Below are 12,591 nucleotides of genomic sequence, written 5' to 3'. Positions count from 1 at the left end.
ACAAGCTATGAGGAACATTTTAAGGAATCTAGCTTTACGGGTATCAATTTTTCGTTGAAATGTTTTTAAAGCACTGTACGCTAGCTTCACTTTGGAGCAATATTGTAGCGCTACGGTACATTAGATATCTACGTATGCATGTATTTTAGATCCTCCTGCAAGAAGCCTCATTGGCATATCAAAGCCGTAAGCTGACCGAAGTCAGTCTCTTAGATTCATATTTAACGTCCATGACTATGAATTTCTCAACAACTCTGTAACTGGACGACATACATTAATCTTGGAGTGACTTGAATCGGGGACCTTATGATTGTATGATGGTGTATATCATCACAATGCATAGAGACGGGGTGCAGGGGAGCCAGCACTGATCAAACTAAAGGCACGAGTTGCTTTCTCGACGACATTTCCTCCTCTTCCAACTATCTAATAACAGAACAAGAGGCACATTGCATTCTAAATTCAGCATAGCATCATTTACCATTGAATATTTTTTGCTCAAAATTTCGAACAATTAAACAGTCAAAATAAAGGCATACAAAAATAAGCAACTGATTGCAATAGCACAGTAGCAATAATGAAAAACATTTCGAGACTTTGAGGATATAAACAGTCTCAGTTTTTACATTAAATTGTGGATCATTTGAAAGAAAGTTGAATGTTAAATACCTAAATGTAAAAATAAGAATAGTAATACATCGAAAGTTCGTAAATGGAAAGCTTAAATTTCTACAAATAAAAATTCCGAACGAAGAAACGTTGAGATAAATGACAAAAATTAGATTAAAAAATTTGAGAAAAAGAAGAACTGAAATAGTATGTGGTAGCTTGAGGCGATAACTCGAAATTTTACTATGATCGTAGATCCAAAAAATTCAGGCAAAAAAATAGTTATCGAAGTTTGAGATGATATACTTCTAATCTTGTCAGAGATAATACTTTGAAAATGTTGGTACGAAAGGACAGACAGTAACTCAGTAAAAAGTACAATATGAAATTAAATTTCAAGAAGTGGTATTCGAGATGTACATATTGAAATTTCAAATATATCGTTTAGGTCATCGCAGCTTGTGCAAAACTGTAATAGTGCCAAGGGAACTTCTACAACTTAAAACAGATTTCCGTCCCACCCCTAACACAGTTTTCGATCGGCTTCTACTACTCATGCTTACTTAACTTCCATCGATATGTGATATGCATAAGTGGGAAGCAATGGATTGACAATAACATTATTGCAGTGAAGACTTTAGTAGTCGAGAACTTTTAAAGTACGTAACTCATGGTTGGTAATGGACTAACTGCAGCATATAATACTTTACAATTCGAGTCAATTGAAAAGCTCTTTAAAATGATTAACTAAAGATATGATATAAGTCTTGATCGTGTATTATTTTTGTCCTTTCTGTTGTAGGTGCATAGCCTAATTTATAAGTCTCATCGAACGGCTGAAGACCGATATGGCTTTTATGAGACTAGAGAATGTTTTACCGACACTTTTACTGTGTGCGGTTATTACAACACGTTTGAAACCTTCCTCTTCTCAGCGGACGACTACATTTGCTGCTATTCCTGACCCTATCAACGTTCTGAAGAATGAAACAGTTGAATTTATTTGTGAACAAAATGCCAACAAACCATTAAAGATAACATATAAAGGCAACATTGTGATTGTGGAGAATAAGCAGTTGAAAGATGAATTTTTAGATATATTCGATTTTCAAATGTTGAATTCCACTACAGGCAAGTTGACATTAAAACATGCAACTGAAGAATATACAGGAACATATAGATGTGGTGAAGGTGTTAATGAGAAATATGCTGCGATTGGCAATGTCTTCACATTAATAAGCAGTAAACCTATTTGTAAATCTTCCATTGATATCGGACCATATATTTTCGAGGATCAGATTGACCTTATCGAGATAAACTGTACTTCAGAGGACGGAGTTCCACACGTGACTATGTCAAACCATATCATACAAGGAAATGAAACCACAGATGTCACTAGCATCTCAACCAAGACAACATCCTCTCACCCGGATCCCTCTAAGACTCTATCATTCTCACCGTACTTCAACTCATCATTTAACAATAGTGCATTCGTCTGCAATGTCTCTCAACAATTACAAGCACCTTATCAGAGTTATCAAGAATCTTGCTCCTTCGGACCTAGTCTGTTTCTCCCATTGTTCTCTGTCACAGCGACACCTTCAAATATCAACTTTAGTGATGTTAGTGATGCAATATTTCGTTGTACCAGTAATGTGAGTGAAGTTAGACTATCCTGGACTAAAATCCCATCTCAGTGGAAATATGATAATATGGGAAGCGATGCATCCATTGAACTCAATGTATCAGATACCGGAAGAGGCGTCTACTCCGGGGATATACAATGCATTGGCTACTATGGAGATAGAAATATCACATCAAAGATCGAAATCAGAGCAACCAATGGCCCAGGTCGAGTACTAGCTGTTTTATTAGTTGTCATGGTCGTCTGCTTCTGCTTAATATGTCTCATTGTAATTATAGTATATAAATATCGCTTAAATGTTTCCGCCGGAGAGAACCGTAGTACGAGTAATGCTAATGATAAAAATGCATCCATGAATGATGGCATAGTCCCACCGATTGAATCTCAGATTGATAATAGCAATGCATTAAATCTCCCCACAGATAACTATATGAACATCAATTCATCTTTATTTACTTATGACAGTGGTGGTTATCTGTCTCCCTGCGAACCCTTACAAGAATATGAACAATATGATGTTGTTCATTAAATATTCTTATTGTTATAAACTGGTCTTCATCTTTTACGTCTGTTATTCATTCAGTTTTTTTATTATTGTATTTACTACTATTTGTCAAGTTACCCTTGCACGTTAAAAGAAAGTGAATGACAGGCGGTATTTATTTTGTATCATGTAACACATGCACATTGATTGCATTAGTTGGAATATATCCGCCCCTTTAATGCTACATTTGCATTTGACAGCTGATCAGACGTCTTAAAATAATGTACTATTTATAACTACAGCACAACGATGCGCTCGCCCTTAAGCAAAAATAACGTTCCAAATTGATCATTGGTTTGTACTAGAAGGAATTTTAAGGATTCTGGGCAAGAGGAAGTTTACTTTTAAAGTCTCTGTTTTGCAATTGTTAATGACATACATGAAGCCTATGTAGAAAATGTGTAAACTATATTAAATCGAGATACAGAATATAATAAATGTGGAGGTCGCTGCGTTACTATATTTAATATCCGATATGTGGACGAGTTGTCCTGAAGGTAACTTATAGCATGTTTGCAATTTATAATATCAGAGGTGACATATATTTGGGTTAGCATTCATGTGATTGACTCTGGGTACTACAGCAGTGGCGTAGCCAGCATTCTTTTGTTAGGATGGCAAGATTTTTCTTAAGGGGGGGGGGGGGGGCAACCCTGTGATGGTTGATGGTAGGAATTATTAATGCAGCGTGTGTAAATGAATAAATAATTCCGCACATTATGAAAAGGATACAATGAACAAATTAGCTACTCTTATTCACTACATGCCCAGATTTTTACACAAACAAATTTCACTATAGGCCTATAGGGCTGTCACTAGGCCTATGGGGCCTATACGTGAACTGAAAATTCTCCACGAGTGGCATCATTGGTCGCTGAAAATACACATGGGATTCTATCGCTAGTTTGTAATAGTTATACAACCGGCCAAATTATTGGCGCTTATTCTGTAGGACGATATTGATCAACGGTATCCGTATGTGGGTATGATGAAGGCCGAAAATTTAATATCTCGGTCTGATTACCAAGTTCTGACGTTATATGAAGTATGAACATGAGGTATGGATACTTGTGATTAAAACTCGACAAAATGTAAAAAAGAAGTATTTTGAATACATCACTGGATTTCATTTGGGGGGCAAGACTGTAGCACACAGCAATTTGGGGGGTCATTGCACACCCCTGCCCCCCCCACCCCTCTCTGGCTACGCCCACTGTACTACAGTCTGTTTATTAGCGCACTGACATGCCAGGTGAGAAGAGCCCGTGTGGCCGACACATGTTAGGAGGTATGCTACCTCAAAATGCATAGTTTAACCACATGATGGTTTCCTGTATTTTATATGGCTCATTGTTAGACCTATACAACCTTACAACTAACCTCTTAACACGGAATGGCTGACGGGAGCACCCGGCGAAACCGCATTAACGATCTGCAATCGTTTACTTCACATGTAAAATCCACGTATTTGATCACAGTTGTTGAGACAATGCACTTGTGAACCACTACAGACTGCCGATTACCAGACAGTATTATACATTAATAGAGCATAAAGTATAACATTATTTGCAATTTTGGACGTCAAGTATGCCCTATACAAAATTATAATTTTCTAGGGTTGCTGCACGTATGGTGTTACATGGAGAAAAATCAGGTATTACACATTACAACTGATACGATATTGATATGTACATGTTGATATGTACATGTTTAAACGTTGATCACATGTTATACTGCGAAGTGACCCTATCTCTACAGTTGCAAAATAAAAAGAGATGCAAACTAAAATCGAAAGAAAGTCTTGATCATCAGAGCGTTTAGATGGCAGTATAGAACATGGCAGTAGTAAACTTTTATACTAGGCGTAAAAATGTAGTTTACTTTCGATAAAACAAACATAATCGCAATAATAAATGTCCAGTAATTTGTACATATAGAGTTACCTATACATAAATTAAGAGTAACTTTACCATTCATGAAATGATTGGAATTTACGTTTATGCAAAAGTTGATATAAAAACAATATAATGTCACGTGGACGACAATCTCCCTGTTCGGATATGCCAATAACGAAATTGTGCATTGATTGTTGGGATAATCCCAATGATGTATACTCTCAGCACAGTAATATAATATATGATGCTTTTTGTGTACCACAATTATTGTACAGATGATCCCGTTTGTGCTTAGTTCGGGAAATCACCTACCTATATTTATACAAGTAATCAATGAACCACAAAGAACAAGGGTTCATTATAGATTACCTGTTTGGGAAAAAGTGCTAATTTACCACTGGAGGGAAGATATTATAGGCTATACAACAGCCATTTATCTTGGATTTCTGCTTTTATTATATTCAACGCAACGAAACTAACAGAGAGACACATTTAATGATTCCTATGTACAGTTTTATTTAACATCCTTGATACATCGAGAACCAGCTACACTTACCGTGTGAGAAATATTGAAAGCGACGCATCTCATCATGACTTTTCGATAATTGTCGTTATGACCCATATTTGTTAACGTGTCATCCGCACACTGAACTAATGGAAGATTCAGGTAATCTTCTGTGAAGAGCATATACTGGAATTAATTAACATTATGTATAAACATTATAGTAAGTACAACTCCCGCCCAGTACATTTTCCGATGTGTTATTGGTACAACCATTACAAACACAAGGGATAAAATCAAAATTGAAGGACCTTTCGATCGCTAAGTTTGAACAGTAGGTAATGTAAACACTGTACAGTATTACCAACTCTCTATTTATAGCAAAACCAATATAAGCCATTTGGATGAAAACTGGAATTTGAGATCAAATGCTACTAACAAATATATTGTGTCCATTAGGCCAAATGTGTGCTTAATCGATAACGCATTAATTTAGGGAACCTTAATCTGTCCATAGATGGATGGAGGGATGGATAAATGGATGGATGGATGAATGGATCGATGGATGGAAGGATGGATCGATGGATCGATGGATGGATCAAGAGTGGGTTGGTGGGTGGGTGGTTGGACGGACGGACGGACGGACGGACGGACGGACGGACGGACGGACGGACGGACGGACGGACGGATGGATGGATGGATGGATCGATGGTGGGTTGGTGGGTTGGTGGGTGGATGGATGGACGGATGGACGGACGGACGCATTTGGTGTGTAAGCATTGAGGTGAATTGCAGTTCTTTTTCCCAAGTTAACTCCAGATGTATTACTGCCCCCCCCCCCCCTCCGCCACAGATCTAGCCCTCTCTTCAGCATATGCAGTCACTTTTGATTATTCGAAGAGATTGTTAGGGCCAACATGATCCTTCTGTTGCCAGTTGTTCTTCACAAATTTCAATCTATCGGGCGTTCGATTCGTTATTTTCAAGGCTCAGTGTATAATGGATAAAATATTATTTACTTTTAAGGTCTCTTTGAAACTAATAACGTTAGAACGAAGTTTGTGTGATTTGCATTCAAAGGAGAGATACCGGCAGGGGATACTTATAATACTTAATAGATACCAATGAATTAGATTTATCTTCAACCAAGTTCACCTTTTAAGAATGTCTTGGAAAATCCATTACATATCTTTGTCATTACTTAAACAGCGCCACACTGCACATTTGAAACAGAATGTAATCATGTCCAACTCCAAATAGACAATATCAGTCAGCATGAGAGTTGTGATATCAGAATATATAGCTGTAAATATAGCAGAAATTGTCACTTTGTTGGATTAATATTTTAAACGTTGTCAGCTAATCACTGTAGTCGGTCTAAAGAAAGCTAATCGGTCCCAACATAGATCTACTGTTCACCCCCTGGAAAGACGAGCTTCCCAGGTTGAAAATGGCTTCATTTGCTAACTTTGCAGGAAATATGGGCAAATCGAATAGCAATTGACCAAATGACGAATAGCTGGGAACGGAACTGATATAAAATTTGGGAACTGATACCCAGACATTGGAGTTACAAGTACTGGCGAAAGAAACATCTAATTAAGTCTGCCCGTTTAAGAAATAGATAAAAAAGTTCTCCCGATACCAATCAAACAGGAATTCAAAATAAACGTGTCCGCAACAGCTAAAGAAAGCCAGAGAGTACCATACGTGGGCTTTTAGAGGTTCCAAAGACAAAAAAAGAAATGTTTGTAACCCGGAGGTCACTGGTTTGAATCCCTTTCCAACCATAAACCTGTTCTCCTTTCCATTGTCTTAACTTCCCCACTGAGTTTTCTTTTACATTTTAGTCAGTCAAATTCGAATTTCTCATGAAACACCTTTTCTCTCACTTTCTGGGTTGGATCGAATGAAACTGGGGGTGATACATGGTTACATGGTTTACAAGGTATTGTGGCTTCTGACCCCTCCCCACCCACCCCCCTTTAAGTAATGAAATGACTATTTGGTCTTTTCCATTTTCTAATATTTCCAGTTGAGTTCTCCTTTATTTACTTAAACAATATATTATAATTACATAAGAACACAATCGCGCCATCCCGATAACACCTACCGTAGTTTACTACACTGCTTGTATATGGTTATATCACTACAATTGTTGAGTAAACTTGTTAAGTTTCCTTAGCAAATTTACAAGTAGTACTTTAGTATTAGAAATAAAAAAACAGTGTTACATGCAGTTCGACGGACACCCCGAACCCCTTCTTGTATTCTCGTGAAAGTAACTACGCCTGTTTATTATAGTAATAATAATGAGTTAAATTAGAGTGAAAGGTGCTGTGACTGTTATAAACGTTACTTGCGCCCCCTTCAGTGAAACAGAAATTCTAGTGGCTTAAATATATTTCAATATCACATATATATGTCAAGCTCAAAGGGACACAAACACTGCTACAAACGTTACTTCGGTAAGTATTCATTCGACTTTATATTACTTTAATTATTAAGCAGTCAATTAGGAATAGTTTAAGGATCTAACTTTTCGGGTATTAATTTTTCGTAAACATTTTGTAAAGCACTGTAGACTAGCGGCTCTTTGAACGATAATGTAGGGCTACGGTATATCAGATAGTATAGCATCACAAAGCAAAGGCTTGAGCACGAGGTGCACTGAGGGGAGCCAACACTGGTCAGACAGAGTGAAGGCAAGAGCAATGTTTTCTAACCTCTTCCAATTTGCCAACAATAGAGCAAGAGACATATTGGATGGTAGTATTCAGCATATCCTGTTTTAGCTCAAAATTTTGAGCAATCAAAAAGTCGAAATAACAGCATAAAAATCAAGTGGTTAATTGCAATGTTGCAGTCGCAATCATGAGAAACATTTCGATACCTTGAGGAGGAAAATAGTCTCAGTTTTGAGATTAAATACTCGATCATGTGAGAAAATGTTGACCGATTAACACAACAACAAGAACGTTTTTATGAATAGAAATTCCGCATGAAGTAGTAGAAATGTGAAGATAAATGTCAACAATTTGGAGGGAGAAACTGACACAGTAGCCTGAAGCGAAATTTCGAAAGTTTAATATGTGTCGTAGAACTACTTTCGTTGTTTCACAAAGATAAAAAATACGCATGCCAAAAATAATGCTATAATCGAAGTTGAGAGATACGCTTATGAAATTCCGAGAAGCATCCGAGATGTTGGAAAAGTTGAAACTCTCAATGTATCGTCTAGGTCATCGCTTCTTTTGCAAAACTGTATTTGTGCCAATGGAACTTCTGCAACTTAAAAGAGACTTCTAACCCACCCCTTACCACCCGATACTCATAGCTGGTACAGTAACTATTGTTCAGGTCCTGCAACACATGTTACCGTGTTACGAACGTGGATAAACCATAATATGGCCTTCTTCGTTCTTGGCATGAAGCATTGGCGTAATTTAAAGAGAGGTGTTGTGACATCTATATGTTTATTATTTGCTTAACTATACTTCTACTCCCTACACTTGTTTCCGTTGGCATTTATGCAAATGCGTTTTACTTCAGTTGTATTGTTATAATTAATTACGTAACTGTTTGGTATTTAACATGTATATAAAGGTTGCACGTGGAATAGACAAGGAGTTGGATTTACGTTACTGCTGTGTTCGGTCTACTTGGGTTGCACTTATTTATTCCCCTGACTACACGACAGGTGTGAACTGGAATCAAGCGGTATCGTACCTCTATACTTCATCTCGTCTTCATAGACTCATTGTCCAGTCGCGCACTTCTTTGTCTTACGTCGGACCAAGTTAACAACTTTGCAGTTGTTACAATGCCACCTGTGACACATGTTACCGTGTTACGAACACAAAGTAATAAGTACTGATGCACGGTTGTGGAACATGAACAGCAGTTGATGTACCAGCTAATGAGTATCGGCTGCTCTAAAACAACTTTAGCGAATTATGCAAAAGTGCAAAGCAACGGATTGACGATAACAACTGTACAGAAAAGGCTTTAGTAATCTCTAGATTGTTGCCATATTGATAGGCTTCTTCGGTTATATTTTATACGGTTTTTATGCTGATATTATTATGTGGAACGGACGACATCAGTATCGTGCTAATAATGCTAGTAATTTCAACACATAGTTACAGATTAAAGAAAACCGAATAGGCTGTGACTTTCATTGTTGTGACACAATATCGAAAAACAAAGCATTTTTTGTTTGATTTTATCATAATTGCAATTAGCGTAGGCGCTTATTCAGACGTTACGGTATCGGGAAAGGGAGGAAAGACAGTCAAATGTTCTACCCGTTTTCAGACGCAAACAATTTGAGTTTAATGAAGCTTATATTGCTTATATTGACATGAAGCTTATATTGACATGGGTTTTTATGACAATTTATACTTATATAGGGTTTACTATCTGTTACGCTGCAGGAATTGTAATGAATCGTAAACAAAATCATGCAAATCATACACCCCAGAAAACAGCCTGGAAGTTACAAATGATATCAAATTAACAAATCCGTACAATTTAATGTTTTAATTACAAATTGGTTTCAGTCGAGAACTGTTCAAGTACGTAGCTCACCGTTGGTAATGGACTCATTGTGGCATACAGTATTTTTCAACTTGAGACATTAAAACGCTCCTTTGTTTAAATGATCAAATAGAGAAATGATAAAAGTCTTGATCGTGTATTATTTTTTGTCCTTTCTGCTGTAGATACATCGCCTAATTTATTGGTTCATTGAACGGCTGAAGACCGATATGGCTTTTATGAGACTAGAGAATGTTTTACCGCCATTATTACTGTGTGCGGTTATTACAGCATGTCTGAAACCTTCCTCTTCTCAACGGACGACGACTACTAAATTTGCTAAACTTCCTGACACTATCAACGTTCTGAAGGATGAAACAATTGAATTTATTTGTGAACAAAATGCCAACACTCCATTCGACATAAAATTTAAAGGCAACATTTTGATTGTGGAGAATAAGCAGTTAAAAGATGAATTTTTAGATATATTCGCTTTTCGAATGTTGAATTCCACTACAGGCAAGTTGACATTAAAACATGCGACTGAAGAATATACAGGAATATATAAATGTGGTGAAGGTGTTAATGAGAAATATGCTTCGATTGGCGTTGTCTACACATTAATAAGCAGTAAACCTATTTGCAAATCTTCCATTGAAATCGGACCATATTTTTTCGAGGATCAGATTGACCTCATCGAGATGAACTGTACTTCAGAGGAAGGAATTCCACAAGTGACTATGTCAAACCATATCATACAAAGAAATGAAACCACAAATGTCACTAGCACCTCAACCAGGACAGTATCCTCTCACCCGCATCCCTCTAAGACTCTATCATTCTCATCGTACTTTAACTCATCATGTAACAATAGTGTCTTTGTCTGTAATGTCTCTCAACAATTACCAGCACCTTATCAGAGCTATCAAGGATCTTGCTCCTTTGGACCTATTCTGTTACACCCATTGTTCTCTGTCACAGCGAATCCATCAAATATCAACTTTAGTGATGTTAGGAATGCAGTATTACGTTGTACCAGTAATGTGAGTGAAGTTAACCTAACCTGGACTAACATCCCTAGTCACTGGATATATGATATTAATGAAGGCGATACATATATTGAACTTATTTTTACGGATACCGGAAGTGACGTCTACTCAGTTGACATACAATGTGTTGGTTACTATGGAGATAGAGTCATCACAACAACAGCACATATATCATATTCACCACTGTCTTTCCAAGTAACCAATCTAGCAATATATTTGACCTTGGTGATCATCATTGTTGTTGTTTGTGTTGCTGTTGTGTTTCTTCTTAGATGCGTTTATGTAACAAACTCTCAACAAAACAAGGACACAAATCAAATGTATTATGCTTCCGTAGACGTTTTACCGGGAATTCTCTCCACAGAGAACTATGTGAATATAAATTCATCTTCATTTACATATGACAGTGGCGGTTATCTCTCTCCCTGCGAACCTTTACAAAACGATGAACAGTATGATATTGTTAAATGAGTATTCTTTACACTCAAAAACAATTCTTCATCTTTAATGTTTGTATTTTATTCGCTATGGTGCTTTTGTGTAATTGTGATGAATACTGTACTCATAGAACTATTTGTCAAGATACCGTTACACTCGAAAACAGTCAATCACTGAAGGTATACTTTTGTATCATATATCATTAAAAAAACATGTCACTTTGGTGGTATGAGTCTGAATACATCCGTCCCTTCTATGCAGTATTTATGTTAAGGAAGCTGAAACGGGCGTCAATCGATATAATATTACTTATAAATTCAGCATTACGATTCGAGCGCCCTTAAACTGATGTAACATAATGTTTAAATAAAGCGTTTGGTTCCAAAATTAATCAATTGGTGTAGGAGGGAAGACTGTCTGTCGATGTCTATGCTTTGAATACTTTAATAAAGAAATTTATGTAACCTATTATAGAAAATGGGAAAGTGTAATCGAGATAGGAATAAAATTGGAATGGAAGCCGTAGCATTCCTATACTTAAATTCAATATTATGTGGACGAGTTGTCCTGAAAGGTATTAGATTAACATATCTGCAATTTATACTGCAGGAGTGACCATTGCTGGGATTAACTCTGGGTACTATTGTCCGTTTGTTAGCGCCACCATGCTCGGTGCGGATAGCCAGTGTGTAGCTGATTCACCTACATATTTTGGGACTAAGCAACTGCGAACACTACCACGAATGATATATAGTATATTGTAATGAATTGCAACATATGACTTGGCTTCTACACATAAATAAAATATTATTTATAGTATATATTAACGTTCTGGCTTTGTTACACAGTACGTGGAGGGAAATCATGTAATACACTTTACAACTGATAGGACGTTGGTACATGTGGTGCAATGTAGATTAACATAGCGTCGTTTTTTTTTCATGGAAAAGCATATCTTGCTAACATCAGTTAACAAGCTGTACACACTAATAAGCGTTGAACACCTTAATTGGTTGTAATGTGAAGTGACCGTGTCGTTCGTACAAAGTCAAGAGGTACAATATCAAATCGAAAGAAAATCTCGAAAATGGGAGTGTTTAGATGACATGTGGATAACTTAGGGTATGCATGCTTTTATACTCGACGTACTAATGTAGTTTACTTTCGCCATCACAAACATGATCGCTATATATAATATCTCCAATAATTTGTGCATTTATTAACAGTAGTACATGAGTCAAGACTTGATTTCCAATCCTCGCATGATTTTAATTTACGATTATGATAACAATAAGTATATCCACTTATAAAGTATTGTGATCATTAATCTCTTCTTTGTTCAACTCCTCCCTGTTCTGATTATGCTAATA

At 36.8% G+C, this 12,591-nt stretch overlaps 1 protein-coding gene and 1 long non-coding RNA gene across 4 annotated transcripts in view; one reads left to right on the top strand and one right to left on the bottom strand.

The window, feature by feature from the left end:
* Nucleotides 1-12,591, bottom strand: part of LOC139975557 (uncharacterized) — a 466,508-nt gene that overhangs the window by 117,747 nt on the left and 336,170 nt on the right. The window lies entirely within an intron of this gene.
* On the top strand, nt 7,535-11,923 carry LOC139976422 (uncharacterized). Its single transcript, XM_071985132.1, has 2 exons — nt 7,535-7,663; nt 9,920-11,923. The coding sequence occupies exon 2, from the start codon at nt 9,965-9,967 to the stop codon at nt 11,252-11,254; it is 1,290 nt and encodes a 429-aa protein (XP_071841233.1). The 5' UTR covers nt 7,535-7,663; nt 9,920-9,964; the 3' UTR covers nt 11,255-11,923.

This window comes from Apostichopus japonicus, chromosome 11, assembly GCF_037975245.1.
Source record: "Apostichopus japonicus isolate 1M-3 chromosome 11, ASM3797524v1, whole genome shotgun sequence".
In the NCBI taxonomy this organism is placed as follows: domain Eukaryota; kingdom Metazoa; phylum Echinodermata; class Holothuroidea; order Aspidochirotida; family Stichopodidae; genus Apostichopus; species Apostichopus japonicus.
The sequence above is the reverse complement of the archived record's forward strand: the minus strand, read 5'-3'. Positions and strand labels throughout refer to the sequence as shown.